The 25765-nt window shown below is 50.9% G+C and overlaps 1 protein-coding gene across 5 annotated transcripts in view; it reads right to left on the reverse strand.

Moving 5' to 3' along the window:
• Nucleotides 1–1657: 1657 nt before the first annotated feature.
• Nucleotides 1658–25765, reverse strand: part of Prdm11 (PR/SET domain 11) — a 70275-nt gene continuing 46167 nt past the window's right edge. For 4 of the 5 annotated variants that reach the window (XM_031371092.1, XM_031371096.1, XM_031371094.1 and 1 more), the window contains exons 5-8: nucleotides 24340–24407; nucleotides 11517–11704; nucleotides 6299–6910; nucleotides 1658–5239 (exon numbers count right to left, since the gene is read on the reverse strand). In XM_031371092.1, the coding sequence (XP_031226952.1) occupies nucleotides 3075–5239; nucleotides 6299–6910; nucleotides 11517–11704; nucleotides 24340–24407 (3033 nt within the window). In that variant the 3' untranslated portion in view covers nucleotides 1658–3074. The remainder of the gene's footprint in view (nucleotides 5240–6298; nucleotides 6911–11516; nucleotides 11705–24339; nucleotides 24408–25765) is intronic. The other variant, XM_031371095.1, reaches the window with a different exon arrangement.

The raw sequence follows: 25765 nt of genomic DNA on the forward strand, positions 1-25765 counted from the left end.
GCCACGTGATGCTTCCAGAACAGCTCCTTCTTCTAGGTCTCAGGGCAGGTCCACTGCTCCTGGGTATCTTGAGGAGACTCAAGCAACACTGCCTTGTCCTCGAAGAACCTATCTCTATGGCTGAGGACTTGAGTTCACTCAGCTACAGTCCCTTGGGAGGGAACGGTCAGTACTGGTCTTGAATGTCTGGCTTAGGGCCATCTGGGAGAGGTTCCTTCCTGGGTGAGGAAGCCCCGTGTACTGGGAAGGAAAGGTGTAAGGCAACTGTTGGCAAAAAGGGAAGGCCCAGGCCACTGTTTATGCCTGCAGGCTGCCCACGGGAGACCCGCCTTGCCAGCCATCCCTACTCTGAACCCACCTTGGCCCATTCAATTTTCAATGAAAATGTCCCACACCAAAGTCTGTGTCTGTGAGGAGACGAGGTTCCAGGGCAGGAGCCAGGCAAGTGGAGACCTTGTACTTCACAACAGCAGCCCATGTGGCTCCAGCCAGGCTTGGCCCAGGGTAGGAGGGGCAGCTGGAGAGAGACACAAGCTCAGTGTGGGCAAGGGGGCTGAGGCTGGGGATTCCCGGGCCTCCGAAAGGGGCTTTGAGCTTTCCTACCTAGTTCCTGCTAATTCTCCCTGCTCAGAGGGCGAAGGGTTAAGATGGGGATGAGAGTGAGATGAGGGGTGAAAGTCACCAGGTGAGGTGTATCAACTTGTTGAAGAAGGCAGCATAAGAGGCCTGGCAGTGGGACAGTTGGAAAGACCCAGCTCTTTGTTCAGTTTTGTTTCTCATTTTAACATGCTACATCACTGTTGAAAACAAAAACATTTCAAAAATAATATAATATAATATATATATATATAATATTTATATCATGAAAAGCTATTGGCTAGCAGCAATGATTCTAAAGTTATCTTAGCACCAAGACCATGGAGGCAAAGGGAGGATCTGAGGGAGGACGGACAGACTGCAGAACCAGGAAAGGGTAGCAACATGTTCAGTGTTAATGACATTTCCATGAGGCCTCAGAGGTGAGACAAACCCAGAGGGAAGGAAGGAAGCTACCATAGCTGTAGGCCCGGCAGGGTAGGGTGTGGGGGCCTTTGCTCGTTGTTGAATTCCCAATTCTCCACGGAAGGAGAGGGACAGTTCTCTGCAGAACTGACCATGGGCAGGTTCTTCAGATCTCCCTCCCTTCTCCAAAGACAACCCTGTATCCACATTCTGGGATCTGCACAGACTGCACAGATTGGATGTGGAAACTGGAGAGAAGTTCTTAACAGTTCATGCACATTTCTGAACTCTTTGCGAGGTATACTGGTAGATAAATGAACATTGGTCAGACTCCTCTAGTTTAAACCACTGTCTGCCCCCCTATGGGGGGAGGCAAGAGGCATTTCTAAAGCTTATATGTAGTTGCAAAGTGTGTGTGTGTGTGTGTGTGTGTGGTGTGTGTGTATGTGTGTGTGGTGTGTGCATGTATGTGCATGTATGCATGTCTGTGTGTGCATGTCTGTGTGTGTGTGTGGTGTGTGTATATGTGTGTGTGGTGTGTGCATGTATGTGCACGTATGCATGTCTGTGTGTGCATGTCTGTGTGTGTGTGTGGTGTGTGTATATGTGTGTGTGGTGTGTGTGTATATGTGTGTGTGGTGTGTGTGTATGTGTGTGTGTGGTGTGTGCATGTATGTGCATGTATACATGTCTGTGTGTGTGGTGTGTGTATGTGTGGTGTGTGCATGTATGTGCATGTATTCATGTCTGTGTGTGTGTGTGTGTGTGTAGGTATGTATACATGCTTGTACCTTGAGAATCCCGCCTCACTTCCTGTTTTCTCATTTTCTATAGGACATCTCAACTCTATTCAAAATAGGAAGAGTTCACAAGCAAAAAACTACTGCCCGGTGTCCTGTGACCTTCCTACAAGGCCAAGGAGCACATCATCAGGCTTTTGCAAAAGGAACAACCTCTCTAGGCACTCTCAGAGGTCTGTGTAACCCGGGGCATGACTTGTTCTGCCCTTGAACTACAAAACAGCTGCTCCTTGATTATGAAAAAAAAAAAAATACAAATCCTGCAACACATTCTATAATTATAAAGACAAGAACAATGTGAAAGTTGAATATACACTTTTCATTTTACCTGGTTTTACCCAAAAAAAAAAAAAAAAAAAGTCCTGTTGGAGTTTAGATCTCTTGGCTCATTGTCTCCCCAACAGCCCAAGATCTGAATGGAAGTATATGCTTTATCCTCCAGTGGCTGGAGAGAAGGAGGCATGAAGCTTACCCCTCCTCCACACCCAAGATTCAAGCTCAAATGTGAAAAAAAAAATTACGTTCAGTGTAACAGCTCATATCTTTAAACTCCAGAGGCCTGAAGAAGGGAACTGACAACCTAGGGTTGGGAGAGGTGACATGGCAGAGGGTGGGGGGCAGCGCAGCGGGTTCACAGCTGAGGGAGACTGATGCATTTGACTATGGAAGAGGGAAGGAATCGATCAGAAAATGAACAATGAAAGACCTCTCAAGCTGAAGTCAGGTGAGGGGAGAAAGACCAGATTAGTCCAGTCCAGAAATCCAATTCACCCCCCCCCCCATGGAAACCCAGAAATAATGTATCTGGACCAGAATGCCAGTGTGGAGACCACAAAGCCCCCCAGCCATAAAACCATACCAAAAAGGAGAAGGCAGGCACCCAACCCCCAGCCCGTGACTAACACATGAGAACAGAAACAGAACAAGCCACCTAAAAGTGACAAGAGAATCATCTTTTAGCTTATGTCGCTTTGACTGTTTGGTGGGAACACGTGTGGCCCCAGGACACGCTTGTGTGAGTGACGATGAGTTGCCGTGTAGGCTGCAGCTGCCAAGTGCGGAGACAAGAGTCAGTTGCCAACATTGCTCCTTTCTGAAAACTGCCAGTGGCTTCTGGTGGACATAATTAACTTAGTTTTTTAAAAAACTTTCAGTGTAGGTTTATATATATATATAATATAATATAATATATATTTATATAATATATCAAAGCTTATGAGTATAGATTAAAAAAATATTCACCGGCTTTGTGGCCTCTGGAGCACAGGCCCCCTACATGTCTGGGTAGAACTCAGAGCCATGGTCCACAACCTGCAACATGGGCTTCTGCTCCAAGGCGGACATCCTACTGAGGACTTCGGCGGACAGTGTGTAGCTGTTGCCAGACTTCTCCTCAAACCAGCTGTCCAGGGCTCGCTTGGCATCAAAGTTGGCGATGGGTGGTCCGTTCACAGCTATTGTCAACAGGTCACTGAGCTGTTCCAGGGTCAGGCGGGAGCGGTGGTTTTTGCGGACCCGCTGGAGAGCACTTCGGCCTTTCTCACAGCAGGCGGTGGAGGTGGGGAGGACTTTAAGGACCTGAATGATCTTGTTCAAGAGCGGAAACCTCTGCTTGTACTTGCAGATGTGGCTGATGAGGTCTTTGAAGCCATTCTTGGTGTAGTAATCGGCCTTGAGGTCTCTCCACTCCATCAGCAGGCTCCCCCGGGGGTCCATCCCTTCCCGGCACACATCCCGGGAGAAAGCAGGAATGGCTTCCAGGTGGTCGAAGATCTGAACCATATCCTCCTTGCCGAAGCTCAGGAGTTCCTCGCTGTTCCTGGGCCAGGCGGCTAAGTCGAACACTTGGCAGGCCTTCACAAAGACCCTGCTTCGGGAGTCGAACCTCTGAGCCAGAATGACCTGTGTCTTCTGGCAAATCTTCTCCCTGATGGACTGGAACTTGGCCTCGGCCACCCTGAGGTTTTTCACGGCGATCCCATTGAAGCTCTCTCGGAAATTCTCCTCGAATTCCTGCAGGTACTCCCCGGGGGAGTCTGCAAGCCGGCTGATCTCCTGGATCGCCTCCTCAATCTTGTCGTCTACCTGCGACACTAGGAGGTACTCGCCCTGGAAGATGTAGGCCAGGCGTGACAGCACGGCAATCACGTCCAGCAGGAAGTAGATGAGCTTTATGGACTGGTAGTCCATGAGGAACTGCAGCAGGGCCAGGGCTATGGCTGAAGCGTCGGCCCGCTGTGTCTGGCTGCTGACATCCTTCAGGTGGGCCACCACTTCCAGGTAGTCCTTGATAAGGGCGTTCAGGACATTCTGCTCACCAATGATCCACCTCACTGCACGGATGTCCCCCAGGAATTCAGTCTCCTCGCACAGGGTGGAGGCCGTGGAGCGCAGCTCACACATGAGGCGTGGTGAGTAGCGGTAGAAGCTGAGGAGCTGTTTCAGGTTGTTCTCCAGCTCCTCTAGGCAGGGCAGCTCCTTCCCACTGATGGCATCCAGGATCTCCAGGTGGGGCCGGTGCACCATAAAGGGCAAGCACAGCAGCCATGGAAGCGTCTTGCGGATGGTCATGAACATGCTGGCGCGCAAGCTGGCGGTGATGTTGGCCCCGTCCACTCCCAGGCCCACAGTTGGCTTCTCGTCCTGTAACCGGATGCCCAGAGCAGCAAAGGCTCGGTCAAGCGCCTGGAGATAGCTTTCCGTGCTGGAGAAGCCTAGTTCTTGCAGAGACAGGAATTCTGTGGCGGGGGGTCCATCACTGCTGGTATACTGCACATAGACGGCCACCGTGTCAGCCATAAGGTCATCACTCTGCCCATCCAGGATGATGCTGAGGCAGGGCGACTGACGGATGCGCTCCACCAGGTCCTCTCTCAGTGCCCGGGCGATGTGATGGATAAGGATCTGGCAGTCCCCCTCATTCATATACTGGTCCACCACTTTGAGCTCGCACTTCCTCAGCAGCTCTGCCAGGGGCCGGAAGTCGAGGTAGGGCCTCCCCTCCAGCGCCAGGTGGTAGGCGGTGTTGAAGAGCAGAGTCATGTTGCGGCACATCTCCTCTGTCTTCTCCGGGTGCATGCGCAGTTTGTACAGCTGCAGGCATTTCTTGTGCAGGTTGCTCTGGCTGTGCAGCTTGATGGTGTGGATCTTAAACTGCTTGGAGCCGATAATGAAGGCGGAAGTGCGTGAGGACTGCACTGTGTACTGGCGGCACACATGGCACCACATCTCGTTCAGGGTAGGGGAGTACCGTAGGAACCAGAACTTCTTCAGCCACTCCTGCTTGAAGCGCCGGATGCGGCGTCCGGTGGCAGAGGACATCTTGGAGGGTTCATCGGTTGCCGTCATCACGTCGTTGGAGACAGATTCATCTGCAGAATCCACTTCCTGGTCATCGTCCTCCATGATGGCGGGGCCGGAGACCATACTCTCTGAGGCTGGAAAATAAGAGGGGAAGGAGAAATTCGCATGGGCTGTTGACAGCACAGACACAGCAAGGGACTCTGAGGGACCAGCAGGCACCACAGAAATGGAAGCCCAGTCTGGAGTTGATTCAAGGGTAACCCTGCTGTCCACACTGAGGTTCCCTCCCCATGAGTTGCCCATGGTGGTCTTGCACACTACTCATTACGCTCCAAGCTGCCTGCACCTGAGTTCAGCCTTGACTTGTGGGTGCTTCTGGGGTGGAATGTTCTAGAAGAGGCAGAATGTTTGATGTCACACATTCAGGTTACACTGGAGGACCTGGCACTAGAATGCCCACCGATATGGTCAGGGTAAGCATGTGACTTTTAACTGAGGGCAGCCGGGATACTGAGGCAAAATGTGGTTTTTATGTCTGCCCCACCCCATTCTGAGGGCAGCTGAGAAGGAAAGCCTGAGAAAACAAGCCGGCTTAGCTGCAGATCTGCACAGAATCGACCCCCAGTTCTTCCTTGGTCCAACAACTTGAAGAGATCCAGGCAGCCAGCAAAAAGGGACAGTCACACAGCTGTCAGCCCCAGGTTCTCTGGTTCCTCATCCTTCTAGAACTGCGAGCTGGGAACCGAGTACCATGTGGGTAGGACAGAGTCTGGAAGAATTGGACGAGGCTGTGCTCCTGGCCTGAGTTTGGGGAGCTGTAAAAGCTCCCAGCAAACACCCTGTTCAAGACTGGGGGGAGAGAAGTTGAGTCAGGGGAGACAACAGTGGGACCTGCCCCCAAGAGAAAACACCAGGTCAAGAACACAGCACACAGCCCTCCTGTGATGGGATGTATTTTATTGACAAGGAGGATACAGGTTGGCACATGCAATGCCCTCCCCCAGAGCTTCAAGCCAGCCTGCCTCCATCACCTGAGGGAGTGGGCTCCCACCCCAAGAGGTGGCTGCCTCTGCGCTGCTTTCCTCCAGTCTCCTGGCAGGTGGCTGTGACAGAGAGCTCTGGACCACCCTCCACACAGCGCCTGGCACTACACACTCTTCCCTTTAACAGCAACCTCATCCTCAGCAACTTACCTACAGGATCTGAGAACTCTGGGAGCTCCAGTACCTGCGGTGGAAGAAGGGGGGGCTCAGGCAGCTTTCCAGACTTAAGCATGTCTAGCTCTGCCTGCAATTCCCGTACTTTCTTTTTCAGGCGAATGCAGTTAGGACAAAAGGAGGTGGTGGGCAGCTCATGGGGGTCAGATGCCAGAGAGGCCTCAGCTGGACTGTCGGCCTTGAATGATGTAGGCTCCTCCTCTTCATCTTCCAGTGGGCCCAGCTCCTTGGCCACCCTTTGAGGGGCCTTCCAATCCCCTTCCCCTGGGGTCCTGCAGATGCCTTGTGTCAGGGCAGCTCTACCATAGTCATCGTCCTGGTACTTGGGGACTTTCCGGATGACCAGGGAGGTGCTCAGGGCCAGCTGGCGGGCTTCCACGTTAGCAGACTCCAGTGAGGCCTCTAGCACATCCTTGAAGATGAGGTCGATTTTCTTCTTCTTGGCCTGAGGGTGTATGTCTCCCTCATCAAAGCTGCGCTTGTAAGGACTTCTGCCCTGTTTCAACATAGGGAACTGAGTGGGACCCCTTAGGTCTTCTGGGTTATCCAGGGCTTGCTCAGCCTTCTCTCTCTGCAACCTCTTCTCTCCTAGGAAGGAAAACCAGGGTGTGAGGATGTGGGGAAAAGCCCCAAGTGGAGAAATCGACAGGGAACAGAACAGACCTTCTGCTAGGGGATTGCCTGACACATCCCCCTGGTTCTGACCATCAGGGTCAGGTGAGACCCAAATGGAGAGAAGTATGGATCATGGGCTCTAGCATCAAAGGACCTTTACAAAAAGGCCTCCCATGGATAAACACTACACTTGTGAGTTGGGATATGTCTCAAGGGGAGAATAAAAAGGAGTCAGCATCCTACGGGGATGGGTTTGCCATAATAGGACCCCAGGAGACAGCATCTCACTCCATCTAACTAATGCAACAGCCTTCAGAGCTGAGTAACTATCCGCCCACCATGGGACAAACTGTCCTCCAGACCTAGAGACTACAAGGTGGTTGCAGTGCCTCAGTAGAAGGCCCGGGGAAGCACAGGCCTCGTCTTCCTCCGTGCTCGTGGGTCTGGAGAGCAGAGGGAAACAGCAGCCCTACAGTTGCTACCTCTCCATTCTCCCAGCAGTCTAAAGACAGGAAATCCATAAAGAAGGATGGTTCTCAGTCATGGCTAAGGTTGACAAACGAAGTGGGGATGCCTTGGGAAAGATTCCTAAACATGCGAAAGTATCAGCCCCCCTCAAGGTAAGGGCAAGGCGGCCTCGTGACCCAGATACAGCTGTTTCCCCATCCGACAAAAGATGCCTCTCTTTCCTTCATTTTTCGTTACCTTGAAGTGTTGGTGAGATCACCGATAGTTAGCTATTTTAGATTCTTTAACGAGGCCAGCAGAAGAGCACAGACTGCTACAGAAGTGCTGGTCTGCCCAGGGGGAGGCGTGCTGTGCTGAGGAGAGTTGATTCTCAGCTTTCAGAAGGTTCTGCCGGCAGAACCTATGGGTTGGGCAATCTCAAAGGCCTCCTGAATTGGTCAGGGTCAGGGTCCTGGTGCTGCAACCTTGAGCCTCTGTTCAGTGTCCAGGCTTCTGTGGAAGGATTTCATAGGCCCTGGGTGAAGGTCAGGAGGCTCCCTGCTTGGCCTCCCCTAGCTGCTTCCCTCATGTCTCCAGGATCCCACAGAAAACAGCACAGCAGGATTTAAGCCACTCAAGTCCCTATTCTGTCCTCACAGGAGCTGCTTAAGGAACAGCCTCATGCCAGGCTCCTGGCACTCAGACGGCTTCCCCCAGCCCCTGCATCTCCACCAGCAGAACCACAGAAAGCTCAGTGATGACATGGAACCCTTGAACATGCATTTTGTGAGCTGGAGAGACACCTTAGAGATTAAAAGCAGTGGTTGCTCTTCCAAAAGGCCTGAGTTCAATTCCCAGCACCCACATGACAACACTCTGTGATAGACTCTAGTTCCAGGGTACCCAGAAGACACCTTGAAGGGTAGCAGGCATACATGTGGTACACAGACATATATAAAGACAAAACACCCATTACATAAGATATACAAATAAAATTAAATTTAAAAGAAAATGTAATGCAGTGTATTTGTGTCACAGAGCAGGTGGGGTGCTCGCCAAACTGAATCTCTGAAAATTGAGGGTGACCTTTCACCTTCTCATGGACTCCTCAGACATTGGACAGCTGAGGATGCTGGGAGGTCAGGGTGTTAGTCACAGAAAACTCTCATTGTCTCTGTAATCGAAGATAAAGCCATCTGTATTTCCTAGGATGAGCAGGAAAGCCTTCTGAACCGTGGCTTCCATGTAAAATCCCTGCTCCACAGATGGCCTTTAATAAAGGTCCATGAATCCTAGTCCAAATCCTTTATGACATTCATGGAAAAAAATCAAAGAAAAAATTTAAAATCCCCACACAAATCACACAGATCACCTAAGTGTGTTGACTCCTATCCTTCAAAGATAACCACAAAGGAATAAGTGATATTCTCTCCATGAGCTCTGGGCTCCAAACAACACTCTTCCATAAAAACAACAATAAGTATGATTTGGGTAGGCAGCCTCTGATTGTGAAGATGCCCTGCTCTCTAAAAGCAAGATGCAGTGGTGCCTATCAATGGTCCCAGTGCTTGGGAGGTAGAGGCACGAGGTTCAGGAGTTCAAAGTCAGCCTCAGCTTCATATGGAATTCAAGGCCAGCCTGGGATATGTGAGACTGTGCCTCACAAAGCGGGGTGGGGAGTTAGTTCAGCTGGTAAGGCATTTGCTTTGCAAGTATGAGGACTTGAGTTTCCATCTCCAGAATTCACGTTTATATTTAAAAAAAAAATAGCTATGTGCAGTGACAGGCACTTGTAATTCCAGTGCTGGAAAGGTGGAGATAGGTGGATCCCTGAGGTGCACTGGCCAGCCAGCCCTGCACATTTGGCAAGTTCCAGGTCAGTGAGAGTTGTTTCAAAAGCAAATTGATTCCTGAGGAATGACACTTGAATCTGATCCATCCATGCATGCACCTGCATATGAACACACACATACATATGCACACATACACACATATATACACACAAACACACATGTGCACACACATATACACACAGACACACACACAAACACACACACACACATATACACACAGACACACACACAAACACACACACACACACAAAGCTAATATAGCTGTAATACCTTAAGTGACCAGGCAATGGGGATCTTCCTGAGCAGGGCTGATAGGCCATCCAAGGCACATTTAAAGGCCCAGGACTCTGTACCTAACATCTAACATGCACCCATCAGTTGCCAAGACCCACGGTCACTCTCAAGGACCACTTTCATCACAGCTCTTGCTGCACCCACTGTGGTTGCTGGTTTCCTCCTGCAGCCTACAATCCAGCCTGGTCATGGACAGATAGATGCCTTCTTACTGTGTCTTCCAAGGCTTGTTCTATCTCTTTCCCCAAACTCTCTCCTCTCTCTGAGCTTTCCCTGGTCTCAGGTCTTCCTGAGGATGATGCAGGTTGAGGCACTTTGGAGAAGACACAGGAAGACACATTCCAGAAGAATCCAAGATGGTGGACAAGAGATGACATCGGTGCCACAGCAGCTGTGACCTCTCTTGGTTTTATTTTCTTTGGTGAAAATAGTGTGATTCGCCTAGAAATCCCTTGGCTGCTTTCATTCACTCCTGCTTTTATCGATGCATCTGAGGCCCACCAAACACTTCTGGAGGTTTAGAGGTCCACGGGACCCTTCTGGAGTTTCAGGAAGAGACCAAACAGTAGCCACCCTTCATCCCAGAAGCATGCCATCCCAATGAAACCAGCATGGCCCGAGATCAACCCCGAAGGAGTCAGGAGATGAGGTTACCCACAGGTCTCTCAGCTCTCCGGCAATTGCCAGATGCTTTTGACTAAGCCAGACAGCTTCTTGCCCCCCCCCCCCAAGGCCTGTTCTGTTTTGTCTTCCAAGTCATCTTCACCTCAATAAGTTACTTATTCCCATCTCCTCTGCTCATCTTCTAAACAAGACTATCCAGTGAGAGGTTAGTTAAGACGATGGTGTAGAGGATGTTGGGCATGGCTCTGCCTCCGAGGACCAAATAGACCCTGGTGTATGGAAGTGCAGCTTCTGTGCAAAGATGGATCTCTTGGAAAAAGGACCTGGGTGCTCCTGTGTACCCTGGCCAGGTTGAGGATGGCATCTACAGTTGGAGAGCCAGAGGGAGGGAGGAAGCCAAGCTCTTTTCAAATGAGTCATTCCAGTGGAGCATGGATAGACAGCCAACCCACTAGGGTCTCCCAGCCTAAGCCCATCTTCTCATGTCCACTAGCCCTCCTCTGGTAGAAACCATTCCTTCATGCTGTGTATCATTTGGGCTGCCAGGAACATGATCAACAATACAGAGGCTGGCTTTGTCTGGTGGCCATTGTTGGATAAAACTTAGATCCTTGCTCACTTCAGATGCCTCAAGTTGGAAAGCTAGCTCTGGCCTCATTAGTCATGTGACCCTGAGTAAGTCACTGCATTTCTGTAATGCTCACTTTGGACAATTGTACAATGATGGAACTGATGTCACAAAAATCACTAGACTAAAATTTTACAACCAAGGGCATAGTGACAGTCAAGGTAGAGATTGCATCAGTGGTGGTAAGTACATTTCTCCATGGACTCTCAGAGGATCTTGGAAGGTTAGTTCTCATTACCTTGATCCCATGACAAAGTGCAGGAAACCCAGCTAGCACACAGGAAGTTATCTATTGAGGTACTGAGTGAGAAGTGTCTCTTCAGTCAGAGTTGGGGGTAACAGGATTGGTGTTTATTCAACTTATTTATTTGGCTGAGATTTGCTGATCTCTCAGCACTGCCTCCTAGAGAATTCCCTGGGATGGCCACTGGCTTACTGTGCTGAGGTCTTGCCTGTCCTGTCTCTTTGCACTGCTGGATACTGCATTCCTCATCATTGGTTTGCTTGGAAGGTTCCCAGAGGTGCTTTCTGGGCTTTTGTGGTTCGGTATGGGTGTGTCCTTCGCTGGTGGACATGGGCTTAGCCCTGTGGGCGTGGTCTTGGGCCTTGTAGGCGTAACCCAAGCTTTGAGGGCGTGTCCCTTCACAATCAGTACAAACCTAGACTAGTCGTCTTAGCCTGGTGTTTCCCTGGCCCTGAGGGAAGGCTCGCTCAGTCCCATGCCCATACTCACCCCGGGCCAGGTTGCGGTGGATGGTTTCCTGGGACATGCTATGCAGGCGCTTCATGTAGTCCTCGCTGTACCAGACCCTCAGCCGCTCTCCTGGCCGGATGTCTCGGCATGCCCGGAAGTAGATGCGCTCACTGTGCTGGAATGCCAGGAGGTTCTGCTCCCTCTCCTCCCGGGAAATGACCACGTACCTGGTGGGGAGGGGACAGGTGAGAACCATGGGCCACACCTGGTTGAATGCCTTAGGTGCAGGGCACAAGACGTTAAGGTATGTGGGTACATAAGGAGAGCTGGTGTCTCACCTAGAGACAGCTAACTAGAGCTGGTCCTCCTACCTACATCTCTATTCTGTATCATGTTAACACATTCTCTGGACCTTAGGAATCTGTTTAACCTGAGACCGGAAATAATATCTGCCCTGCCAACCTTGAGGGCCACAGTCAACACCAAACTCAATAGCAGGTGGCTATCCCTTCCCCTCTTCATTGGCTTTTTTTTTTTTTTTTTAAATTATAACACTGTATGTAGAGGTGTTTTGCCTGCATTTATGTCTGTGTACCATCTGAATAGAGCCCTCCCAGAGGCCAGAAGAAGGCATTAGATCCCCTGGAAGTGGAGTTACAGATGGTTGTGAGCTACCATGTGAGTGCTGGGAATCAAACCTGGGGCCCTATGAAAGAGCAGTCAGCACTGAGCCAGGCACACTCCAGCTCCACTTTCACTGACATTTAACCTCAGGCCTTTGATGGCAGTTAGGGCTCGGGGAAGCTTTGGGCTGTTTCCATATTTTCATAGGCTTAGCAGAAATAACCAATCCTCTAAGACCAATGATACCCTAGTGTGAGAGTAGCATCTTTTCAGTTGGCCCAATGTGGACAAAGGGGGAAGGTAAATGAGAGATAGTGGAAGATTGGCAATGAAAGGAAGGCTCAGAGAGGCTGAGAAACTTGTCCGAAGACACAGCTAGCAATGCAGATTTGTGGCCTGTCCTTCCCTGAGCTACAACTCATGGCTTCCAAGTGGACATGGAACGCACAGACTCAGCAATATCCAAGACACTAATGAATCCACACCCCTCACCCAGTTTCCTTCAAACGACACTTCCAACATCCTGGAATCACCTTACCCAACTCCAAAACAGTGCCGCTGTGATGCAGAGTGAGACAGGTTGGAGCCAAAGCCAAGTACTCTGTGCTCTAACAATGCCCCTCCCTGCAGAGCAACTTGAAGTAAATATACCCATGTTTTAACCGTGACGATCATTGCTTTGGGTGGATTGTCTCTGGAATTGGTACCTTCCAGGTTTCCTCAATAAAGTTTGTGCTGCTTCTCTCACCCAAGAGGCAAAGAGAAAACATTCACACAGATGTCAGAGCTTTTGCAATGTGACAGTGGGGGCCGGCAGCTCCAAGAACTTACACTGGAGACCACCCCACCCCTAGGGCAGTGCCTGCAGACCTCATATCCCCTCCTCTTATCTGGACAGGCCCTGCAGGATCAGCTTGACTTAGCCTTGGAGGAGGCTGGCACCTTACAGACACATCCCCTGAAGCCCAGGAAACAATCCATTCTGGCACAGAAGATAATCATAGGCTGAGGGATGAAGACTCAAGCAGTGGGAGAACAAGCATGGTATCATGCTCCACCAATCTGGACAAGATCAATGGTGCTTACAGCCCTGGGTCAGACATCTTGCCCAAGACCTTAGCCTCAGCACACTTGTATCCCCATTGTTATCTTACATGAACATCAGAGAGCTCCCCACCCCCATGAGCTGTGAAAAAATCTCATGAGGATCCCTAAGCACCTAGCCACAACATAGTTAGCAAAGGCAAAAGACTGACCCTAAGACTGCAGAAATCATGCTCAGCCTCATTGCTCCACTCAAAGGACCAGCCTCAACTCCATTCCTGACATTTTTTTTTTTCTTTTGGCCTGTGCAGAATAATTCCAAGTTTCCAATTTAACAAGAGTCTAGGATTGATGTCCAAAACTAATGGTCAGGAGGGCACAGAATGAATGTAGGGCCAAGTTTCACTGTTCCAGACACATCTGGAAGGCAGAAATCCCACTCATGTGTTCTCTTGAGAACCACTGGTTCACAGAACACATAAGAGTTCCTTCTCCCTTTCCCCTTTTGGTTTCTGGCCAGCCATCAAATACTAAATGCCAGAGAAAAAGGAAAATGAGGAAGGAGTCACTATCAAGGATTGTTGATTCAAAACAGCAATGTCTGGAATGGGTCTAAACATTTCAGATCATCTGTATCCATTTCCCTTCACGGCCCTGCGCTCTGCACCCCCCCACCCCCACCTCCACAATGTGGTTCTACCTAACAAGAGCCAGCACTTAGAAAGAGCACCCTCAGTCTTGATACAGATCACAAAGTATTTCCAGCATCAGACCAAAATGTGTTGAGCATCTTGCATTTGGTTGTTTTAAAACTTGGCTTTTGAAATGAGATACATATGGCAACTGTGGGTGAATCACAGCCACCCAGTCCCACGACAAGACATGTTTATGTGACATAATTTTCAAGAGAAAGTTTACTGCATCCAGCTAAGATTCAGGACCCATCACCTCTAATTAGGCCCCCTCTCTTCAGTGGTAACACTCAATGGCTTGGTACATTCCCAGAATTCTGTTGTGCTCATTCTTATGCAATACTGTCCTGTGTCACATGGCCAAGGACCCCACTGTTTCCAGGAACTGTCTCCTCCTTGTGGTCAAGATCAGTTGTCTACAAGGGGGGGTCTGAGTTCCTAGCTCACACTCCCTTGTTGGGGAAACAGAGCAGGGTGGCAGGGTGCCTGGGCCCAGGCTCTTCTGTAGAGACTGAGTTCATGTCTGGCAGTTCAGAGTCAGGCACCCTAGAAGTAATTGAAAGGTGACTGACAGTGGTGGAGAAGGCAGGGGTCCTGGACGGAATCTTTCCAGAAGATAACACATTGTTTTGAGTCCTGTCTCCTCACTGTCCTTGGGTACTGGACAGATAAGCACCGGGAGACAATTCTCAGGCCTCACCCACTGGGTCTTATCAAGTGTACCATATTTTCTAGCTGGGTCAGGAAATGACTATGGGTTCCGACTCAAGAAAGAAAATGGCCCAGGGAATCATTTGTTTAATGGGACTGACACAAGCCTGTCTTGGCCAACACAGCTTTCCACCAGAAAGGAAGTTGTTCGGGAAGACAGAAATGGGAAGTCTGGACAAGAGGAGCTGGGCTCTGTGATGTCACCGGGTTAAGTCTCTGGCATCCAGGCAGTTGCCTAGCCTCTGTAAAACATCGCCCACATATGCTATGGCCTTCCTTTCAAGGCTTCCTTTTGGGAAGCTAAGACAGGCTCCCCATTCATTTCCTCTTCCTATTGAATATTCTGGCTTCCTGGTCCCCACTGCCACCAAGACACCAAAATGGAAATCATTTCCATCTCAAACTGACCACTGTCCCTGGACTCTGACCTTGTTTCTGGTATACAGCCATTAATGTGGCCTCTTCTTCCCCAACACCAGAAATAAAGGCCAACCAGTCTCACAAATTGTTGGGCATCAGAGGAGACCAAGGCCAACTACATGGGATCTCTGTATGTACTGCAAACTGCAATCTTAATTTCCATGGTTATGCATTTTGGTCGGGATTCCAAAGCCAAAGGTAGCTAAGAACTATTCAGAAAGGACATTACAGCCTACAGTTTGGGGATTCCTGCCTCAAGGAAGCTCTCTCCACGACTAGAGCTAAGCCGGGCTGATAGGTCAGAAGACAGCTCTGTGGTGGGGCACACTCCAGTTTATACAGGAGGAAGCCACTCTGGTTCCTCTGAGGAGTCTTGACAGGCAGGGCCTTGCTTTTCACAGGCCGCTACCAAGGTCAGTGGCGATGTAGCCACTACAGAGGTGTGTCCCAGGATGGTCCCTAATGGACAGCCAGGAACCTCTCAAGTCTCCAGCCAGAAACTATTTCACTCCCTGGAAATTACAACACTTTTGGGGAGCATAAGGTTAAATTAATTTTTGACGTGCAGGGAAAAAACAAAAAATAGTTGACCTAGTAGCCATGGATGCTCAGCTGCCTTTGGCCTACAAGCCACTGCCTTTCCTTTGGAGGACCAAGCCTGGGGTTGGGCATGCCCATAGGGAGTTTATGGAATCCAGGATATGCAAGGACCACAGAGCCCTCTTCCCCATACACTTTCCATTAGGTATCTAATCCCTGCTCTGGAGCTCGTGGAGTTTCTTTGGTATAGGAAGAAAGAGAATACACACCAAAAAAAAAAAAAAAAAAAAAAAAGATCCTGGAGCCTGGCTGTGTTCAAAGTGTGACATCTGATTCATTTTATTGCCATCTTAACAAAAATATTCGAGAAGGCCATCTTGGGTTCCAGCATGGACGGGCAGGGCAATTCCAGGCACCAGGCTATTACTGGACAAGACAATATGCAGTTTGATGGGGCATGAACCACCAAAGAATCGCAAATTGGGGCAATGGAGCCCAGGGCCCAGGGACATAGCAGGTGCCGTCCGTCCATCATCTCATGTAGGATCAAGCATGGTGTGTGTTTATAGACAGCTCTAGCAACAGCCTTCATGGGCACTGGGTCCAGTAGGCTTCCAGGTCCACTGAGTTTCTTAGGGAGAAAGGGGAGGGTGTGAAAGGTCTGCTGGGGTCAGCCTCAGGCCAGGGAGCGAGGTCAAAAGCTGTACCCAAGTCAGAGTGAAGCCTTTGGCTTAGTCTCTCCTCCCTAATTCAAAGAACCCAGCTCTCTGACCGGGCCCCATAAACAAAACACAGAGCTAGAAGTATGTATGGCTAAGTGAATATATGGCCCAAGCAAGCAGAGGCGAGGCATGCTGGGAGGTGGACCGGGCACAGTCTCGTTGGTCTCTGGTCTTATTAAGAGCCAGTGAGTGGACAGTCTGCCTATTAGCTCCTGAGGCCTGGGCTAGGGACCTGCCCTCCACTGGCTGTGAGACTCAAGGCCATCACAGGCTGGCAGACTCATCTCCACACTGTTTTTGTTCTCTCTTCTAACTGTAGAAGCTGAGGCAGAGCTTGGGTGAGGAGCAAGATCCCCATCTATTAGTACTCCAGATCTGGTCTCATGAAGAAAGCTGGCCAGGTCCCCACTACATGGCTGTGTCATTTCTGAACCCTGAGATGCATGACAATGATTGGAATGACCAGTAATCGGTAACTGTAAAGACTGACTTGGCTGCATCCTCACTGTTCAGAAAGCTCCCTGAGATGGCCTGCCAAGTGCAGGCTTGGGGAAAAGCGTACAGTATGCTAAGAATGCAAGATCATCTCTTTCCCCTCATTGGCACGCCCCATTCTCCTTCCCCTCCCCACCACAAAAGGCAAGCACAGCAGCTGAGCAACGCAGGGCAAGCGCAGGGCCAAGGCCAGGCCTCACCCACCCAGCTGAGCCAGCCCTGCCCACCCACAGGCCGAACCACCTGGGAAAGGGCAGAATCAGGACCTGGGAGGTCAGCTCTGCTGCAGCCCTGAGTTGGAAGCAAGATTTCTGTTGGATGCTGCCCCCTGCCCCAGCAAGGCCCACTCCATAGGTTACAGGATACAGGCCAGGAGGAGAGCGACCTTCTAGGCCAAGCAAGCATTCAAGCAGGCAGCTTTTCTTGTGTCTTGAGCATCTTCCCGAGATAAGGGGGTGATGGGCCTGTATACCCGCTCAGTGAAAGCAGAGGAAGCTGGACTGCACCAGGTGAAGAGATGACTGTGGCCCAGGGTCATCAGTCTTGTTTCTAGACACAAGAGACTCCCCCAACTCAAGGCTAGACACCACTGGCATTGCTTCTCCTTATGCAAACGGGCCAGGTTAGAAATTGTGCTTTCTCTTCCGAGACCTGGTAGTCCGTGTTGGGGCTGGTTCTGGGGGAGCTGGTGTAGGATCCGGCAGGGGTGCCTGAGCCTGGAAACTGTAGTCAATGGGGGCTGCCCCTTCTGGCCCACGCTGAGATGCCTGAACTGCATCTCGGATCTCCATAAGTGTCTCACACATCTGACCAACACGGCTGTTCAGCTCAGCCATAGCCTGGCTGATGACATGCATGCTGTCAGCCATGTCTTGGTGCACAGTCACCAGCTCCTGGCAGAACTTCTGGAACATTTCAGTCTGATGGGCATGGGCATGTAGGAGATGCCAGTCCAGGCCCATGGTAGGTGAGCTGGGATGTGGCTCTGGGGTCCTGCAGGCCTGGGCCTGGAGTGAGGGATGGGGCAGGACCTCTGGCTTAGGTCCCAACATCTTGGACTGGTCTGAGGAAGATGAACAGAGCAGTGTGGGCCTGGCCAGGGGGGCCTCTTCCTCTGGAGGATGTAGCAGGGGCATCCGAAGAGGCTGCTGTGAGGGCCCAGGAGTTTCCTCATCTTCATCGTCTTGGATCAGACAAGGAGAGAAGGACAGGTGATTACAAAAGGGTGGAGAGGGCAGCCCTGGTCACAGGCCCACCTCTGAAAACTCCCTGCTGCCCACCCCTCAGCCTACACTGGCACCACACACAGACAAATGCCAGCTTCTATGTCCCTGGGGTGTGTAGGTCCAGCATCGGCAGAAGGGTGAGCAGGAGCTGGTTCGCTTCTTCCCACAGAGGGAGCTACACTCCAGGAGAGCCCAGCAAAGGAGACTCCAGCTCCAGTGGCAGCCACGGCAGTGTAAGGGCTCATGACCGTGATGGTGTCATTGCATCTCACTACCTTCAAAGGAACAATAATGATGGCTCTGCTGAACCCCTGGGGCCCTGGATGGGCTCTTAGTGTGGCTCCCAGACCCTACAGTGTATTGCAGAGCTGAAAGCACTACCTTGTGAGAGGCGCTAAGCTGCTCTCCTGTGAGCACCAGTCTCCACAAGGGAGGGACTTTCAAAGTTTCTTGGGGCCACTTTGTGGCCTTGCTGGAATCCTAACAAACCACTACAGGGAGATGCCAAATGGCTGGAGATGAGAGGGAAGGGCTAGTGCAGAATTCAACAGGATTATGTGAGGCAAGTTACCAGCCCTGTTGTCCCCTGAGGTGGGTTGTGAGGTCAGGCACATCACGGCCCACCCGAGAGTGCTTGATTACACAGGTCCAAGGGTCTTGGGTCTCCTGATGCTGGCACAGTGGAGCCTACTGGTTCCTGAGCATGCTCCATAAGCGGCAGCCATCTTCTTTGGATGTCAGAAAGGGTGGGAAGGACCACTTTGAGCTGCTATTACCCTTTTTCTAAGCCCTCAAGCCACTATGGCCCCAGCCAGGCTAAGGCTTGTGACTATTACTAGATTTGGGGGCTCCTGCAGTCCATGTTGCCTCTGATAACCTCATCATCTCTGATCTCTAGGAGACAGAGGGGTGAACAGGGCAGGATTCAGGAAATAGGCTTTTCCGGATGCTGCCCGCCCTGAGGCAGATTCAGGCTCAAGTCTGGTTCTGACGTCTCAGGGCCACCTCCATTTTCTGGAAGACTGTTTGCCTCAGCTGGCTAACAAGGAAGTCTGCCTCATCAGAAACACTCTTTTCTACTCCTGAGGCTGACTTTGTGAGTGGCCACCTGTCAGAGACCTCAGCCAAACAGGAAATAAGCAGATCCCCGTGGGAAATGGCCAGGGAGGAAGTGGGACTCGGTGAACCACTTTCCCGCTGGCTGAATGCTGGACCCCACAGCCTCAGATCCTCCTGCCCTGTTTACAGGACTCCACTGAGGACAGCAGATGAGGAAGCATGTGGGTGTGTGAAGAAGTGGGAGGGAGGAGGCCAGTGCTTCGGGGATGGACTCCGATGGCTCCCCCTTCTGGTTAACACCAGCTAGAATGGCTAAAGTCCCAGGAAGCAAGAATGTGGAACACACAGGGAAACAGAATGGGTGGGGTGAGGGAGCCAGAGGAGAACAGAGAGGAGCCCAACCAATCTCAGGTGAGCACCAAGGAGCAGGAACCAAAGAGAAGTAGATCAGGCAGTCACACAGAAAGGTCTCTCCCTGGCCCAGCCCTGCCACTCGGCTGCTGTGGTGGTGCCCCTCCCCCTGCCGGCTACGATGGGGCTTCCCTGGCTTTTGCAGTTCCTGGAACGTGCCAAGCGCCTTCCTGATGTGGGCCTTGTACATGCTGTTCCCAGCCTGTTCGCCTTCCCCTCCCCTCCTCTGCGCCTTGCACCAGGCCTGGTTAACTCTTCCTCACCCTTCAAACATCTTCCTCAGCCAGCCTTGGCCTTTTCTACAGCTGCAGCCCAGCCCTCCATTCATGTGCTTCTCAGACCCAGCACAGTCGGCAGAGCAGCAGATCCAGTGTAGGCTCTGGAGATCACACAAGTCCAAGGCTGGAAATCTGGGGTGTCCTGGACTGGCTGAGCCCCTATCCTTCCTCTAAGGTGAACGATAATCTAATTCAAGAAGGCATGTCTAATCTTTCGACTCTGTAACACAAGGTCAACTACAAAGTTTCTGCTCCAGGTACCAAACAAACAAACAAACAAACAAAAACTTGCACTGTTTTAAACAAGGTTCCATTTTGGGTTCGGCCACCTTCATAGCTATGTGCATGTAAACCTTAGGCCACAGGTTAGACCCACCTGGAGCTTGTTTAGTCCTACAAGTGTCTGTGTGGGGTTTAGATACAGCCCTTCCAAGCTGGCTTCTGGCACAGAAAGAATGCACAAGAAGTGGAGGCAGGACAGAAGCAAGATGGGGCCATGGAGAGTCAGGGAGACAGGCAGGGCTGAGAGCTAGCAAGGGAAGAGGTGCACATGAGGGAAGCAAGCCCCACACTCAGGCAGCGATACTCACAGCTGGTAGACGGGCTGTCGGTTCTGTCCAGCTCTGCCCTGGGGAAGCCGTGCCCAGCCCTGGCAGTGAGCAGTGCCGACTCGATGGCTCTCTCGTGGGCAGCGAGCATGATGGGATGGGTGTGGCCCCCGATCCCTGGGCCCGACAGTGACTGCCGCATGAAGGCCAGCTTGTCCTTGGTCCTGCGCTTCATGTCATCCCACCTGTGCTTAATGTCTTTGATGGAGCGGGGAACCTGGCTGACGGAGGTGATTTTCCGAGCTATGCCTTCCCAAATCTTGTCCCTGTCGGCATGGGACAGCCTCATGGTCTCTCTCCCAAAGAGAACCGCTTCGTGACGGGTCACCTCTGTGACCAGAATGTCCAGCTCCTCCTTGGAGAATTTAGGCTTCCTCTTACGCTCGGCCAGGGGCAGCATGTTCCTTGGGTTGAATATCCCACAAAGCATAATTGGGTGAATGACCGTTAATGAGGGTGGTCCTCCTCCTTCCTAATCAAAGGCCCCATCTGGGAAGCCAGGGAACACCTGGGGCCACCTAGGCCCCACCACACCCTCTCTCCTCCTCAGAGGGAAGGCAGGAAGGAGGTGGGAGGAGCTCAGTGACTGCAGGGTACCCTACCTCTCCTCAGCCTTGAGCACCAGGCAGTTCAAGTTCACTCTACCTCTGCTGCCTCCTTCTCCCTGACCAGACCAGTTTCTGAGGGTTCCATCTACATACAAGAGCTTTAACCATTTAAGGGACTGGAGAAGCAGCTCAGTGGTTAAGGACATTTACTACAACTCTCTTTTGAGGATTGGAATCTGGACCTCAGAAGCCACATCAGGTAGTTCACAAATGCCTGTCATTCAAACTCCAGTGTATCTGTTGGCCCTCTTTAGCCTCTGTGGGCATCCACACACTCTCGAGCGAGCGCGCACACGCGCACACACACATATCAAATTAATTTAAAACATGGCCTACAGTAGATTGCAGTGGCTGTGGCACTGGTTGCTGGTGTCTATCATGTCGCAACCACAGAAAGCTTATTCTGTCACCTGTGACTTGTTTCCCATCTTCCAGTGTCTCTCATGTTCCTACTTCTGAACATGTGTGTTCAGCGGAGAACAAGCTCTTCTCCCTCAGGGGCACCACCACAGGCTCCTCATGGTGTGGCTGCTGTGGCGTTCGAGTTAAGATGTGAGGCACCCATGAGCATCCATGGAGAGACATGTTACCCTTGAAGGGACACCAGGATAACTTTGATTTTGCTGAGGCTCTTCAGCCTGACCTTGCACCTGCTCTGGCTTTAGAATGCAGAGCATTGGTGTTCTACCTGCCTTTGACTATAGCTTTGAAACGATAGTTCCACCCAGGAGGGACCAGGGTGTTGAGGCAAACTTGGATCCCAACCCCATACCTCTGGATACTTCCAAAATCACAGTAGCCCCGGCAAGGACTAGGTTCCTCCAACCTTACTTCTGAGTCCTCCCAGCCAAACAAGTGTAATCAGATAAAGGAGAGCTCCGCGCTTCAGGACCCAGCTCAGGACAAAGGCCTTGCACTCAGGCAGACTCACGACTATCCTTGGGGACCACAGGGCCTCTGTAAAACTAGGGTGAAGCCTATAGGGCCCTAATTATGCCCCTATGGGAATTCGGAGTCTGTGTTACGAGAGGAGATTACTGTACAGTGTGGAATGTTCAATAATACGCTTACCTTTTACCCCTGCAAACCAGGAGTAACCAAGCATGAAGCTGTCCTCATCTAGAATGTCTGAAAGCACTGCCAAAAGCCCACACATCTCAAGTGCCCCTGGTTGAGATTAACTGCATACAGAGCCACCTAACACAGAGCTTGCATAGGTTAACACTCAAGACATGAATACCCTTGTACCTATCCATGACCGGGGCCACCACTAATTTCATAAAGACGTTGATCCATTACATCATCCCCAAGGTGCTGGCCTGTGACAGCACAACTAAGAGTCTATAAATTAACAAGAGCTCCCAAAAGCAAAGCCACACATAAACACAATCACCGGATCCTAGAACCTTCTTAAGTAAGGACACATCAGCCAAGACCACCCAGGAGTCACCTGGGGTCAGGACAGGCTAGGGTAGCAGGTCAGAGTCATGTTAATAAAGGTGTGAGCAGCAGATTCTAACCCACTGAACCCACCCACAGTCTAAGGGGCCATGCTTTCCTTGGTCCCGTGTATATTATCAGAAAGTATTGTGGCTTGCAGGTCTAAAGCCTCGTTTTGCCATGGATGACATGAATGTAAGCAAGGCTTTGCCCTGCTCTGGGTCTCATTCATCACTGGGGCATGACCACCATCACAGAGCAATGGCTGTCAGCCTGAGTGGCCCCATCAGAGTCACCATAAAGAGCTTGCAAAATCGTGATGCTCCAGACCCATCTCCAACCAAGTTACACCAGCAGCCCTGGCGTGCTAAACAATGGCTGAGATGGTTGAGACGAGGCACTGTCTTCTAAGGGGCAGTGGGAAAACCCTTTGCCCAAACAAAAGCTCAGAAATGGGAGGGCACATGGGATAGGCCAGCCCTTTAAGCCATAGCTCCTGGAGCTCTGCAAGTAACAGTGTCACAGATGCATGAGGTTCGCTCTTTCAGCTGGCCTGGGCCTGACTGTGGTGACACATGCAAAGGCCCAGCCCAGGGCTGTGCTGTCCATCAGCAGCCTTTCTGCAAGGCTCATGCCCACTTGCTCCAGCTGTCCTCAACAAAGTCCTGGACCCTCTGAAGGCACATATCAAAGGCTCCTCCCTATTCCATCTGGACCCCCACATAGCACATATCTGTGCCTCTCTGGCACCTATGCAGTGGCAGGTGTGTCTGTAGGGGTACAGAGGGCAGAGGAGGACAGGGCTGAACTGGCCTACTCTCAAGTGTTCCAATGTATCTGAGTTGATGTGGTGCTCAGCATAAGGGATTAGACTGTCAAGCTGACCTGGACCTTTGGACAGAGAGAGAAGACGGCGGCTAGGAGTGTCAAGTACAGCTTCTGGTGCCACTTTTAGGGATAGCTGACCATCTTGTAGAGGAGGAGGCCATATGTGGGTATTGATTCTGCACCTGTCTGGGGCAGTGGGAACAGCTGCGCTCTCAATAAGAAGATGAGCCCAACTGCCCTGCAAACCAGCAGCAGCCCTGAGGACATACAGGTGGCAGTGAGGCCACAGAGAGGGACACAGGGGACCTCTTCATGACTTTTCACTTCTAACCAGCTCCTCTTCATGTGCTCAGACTAGCTGAAGCATCCCTTGTAGTCCCCATGTCTCACCTTCCCATCAGTCCCCAAAGGTCACCCATCTGCTATCTGAGATGCACAGAACTACAGATTCATGACATGGCTGGGCCTCTGGTCTTCAAAGGCCTTCTTTTCCTCCAAACAAATCTAAATGCCCCATCGCCGCCCATGGATCCCAGATGTAGACTACCAAGGTCAGACTGACCTTTTTCCACTGGTAGGACCCACACAGGCCAGCTCTGAGCATGGTTCCCAACTCAGTGTGGCCACCTGGGAAGTGACCCTTGCTTAATTCTCTGCTCTCTCTGGCTAGACTTTAAGGATGCTACTGACACACAGTCCTGGACCACAGCCTGGGCCAGGGTAGAACCATGCTGGTCAGCAGTCAAGTTTAGTGTGAGCCTCGTGGGAAGGGGAGCTGGAGAAGTCAGGAGCCTCCACTCCCATAAAGCCATGGGATGACTTCTGGGTCTTCCCTGGAATGATGTTATCCAGGCAGCAAGAATCTGCCCTGGGACAAATGTCAGTGGTCCATCCTAGGTTGGGGGCATTTCCCTCTTTGCAGGAGTTCTACCAGGAGCCATGGCATGCAGCCTGATTTCTGCAGTCTGCTAGTCTGGCCACAGGCTCTCTAGAACCTCTGATGGAAGCCTGGGGAACAGGATACTTCTCTCAGACCCTGTCAGCTGCAGTTCTGGAGCAGCCTGGAGAGTTCTGAGATCCTGGAGGCCCAACATACTCCCTGGGCCTATCCTGGAGGCTGGTGTGGCTCACTGGAGCTGGTGGGGATGGGACTCACCTCATCCAGTTGGCCTTGGTCTCATCCGACCCATCTATGGACTTGTATCGGTTGTTCTTGTCCACAATCTGGAAAACAGAGAGACTGTCTAAAGTGGGCCATTAGAGAAGGGGCTCTCATGTGCCTGGCTCCTTACCTGAGGTCCAGGAACCAGCTCCATCTTCCATCTCACCTCTTCCCTCTGCCCTCCTCCACTGTCCCCACCACCACCTCAGTTGCTGTCAAGAATCTCTGCTGTTTCCTCTCCACCTACTCCCATTCTTTTATTGGCCATGGAGATGACCTGAGAGGGGACACCACTCTCATCTGTGCTGACAGAATGGGAAACCTGAGTAACATGGCCCAGGGTTGCCACTCCACACAGGTACTAGGCTGTGTGACAAAAGCTGAAGGCAGCCTCTCTCTCTGCGGTGTGTGTAGGAGATGAAGATCATCCCTGGGGCCCAGGCACTTGTGATCTGAAAGGGCTCATCTTCTGCTGAAATTTCAAATACTCAAGATCCTTGGGGTTTGGAGTGGGGTTGTGTCTAAATGTCTATACTCCACAAGCATTCTGAGTATCAGGATCCATAGAGTTCTAGGCTGTCCCTTACTTTCTTTGTAGAGGGCAGGAGTCCTTAAAAGGCATTTCTGATACAGATTTTAAGCATGAAGGCGTAGGCAGAAAGAGAGATACCCTCAGAAAGGAAGATACACCAAAGAGCATGGGTGTCGGCTTCTCTAATGGTGTCTCTAGTTCTTTCTTGACCCAAGTTATAAGCAACTACTGTTAGTCTACTATGAACCTCTAGTAGGTGATCAGTCTATAATCTTTCCATTTGTGTATCTGACATCATTTTGCATTGCTTGGGAAGAAAAGATTATAAGGTTCTCTTCACTACTTAATGAGCACTTCCACATTTTAGTTCTGAAAAATCCTCAGCTTTTATGTTTCTCAATACAACCTCTCATTTACTCCACACTCTTATGGTAGAACTTCTATTAAATAAACATAGAATAGCGCATTCAGCCCCCACGTCTTTTAGCTATCTCTCCAGTTTCCTCTGTCTTCCGGAGCAGACATTTCTCTACTCTCTTTCAGTCCACCAGTGGTTTCTCTGCCAACTTCAGTTTCTTCCATCCATCAGGGTTTTCCTTTCTTACGTCTCTTCCTTTTTTGATGTCTTGTTTTCCTTTCGGTTTGTAAAATTTTTGAGGCAGACCCTCACTATGTACCCAGGCTGGCCATGAACTTTCAATCCTCCCATTCATTCTCCTGGGCGCCAGAATTACAGGCACTCACCACTATGCCCAATGCTTTGCTTCCTTTGTAATGAGTATCTTTCATTCAATTACTATTTTTCACTTTCAGTGTCATTGACTCTTTTTGAAGGTCTGTCTCTTTTTCATTTGTCTCTTTGGGTTTCACAGTGACCTGGTCCTTCCT

The sequence above is a fragment of the Mastomys coucha genome, unplaced genomic scaffold (assembly GCF_008632895.1).
Source record: "Mastomys coucha isolate ucsf_1 unplaced genomic scaffold, UCSF_Mcou_1 pScaffold15, whole genome shotgun sequence".
Taxonomy (NCBI): domain Eukaryota; kingdom Metazoa; phylum Chordata; class Mammalia; order Rodentia; family Muridae; genus Mastomys; species Mastomys coucha.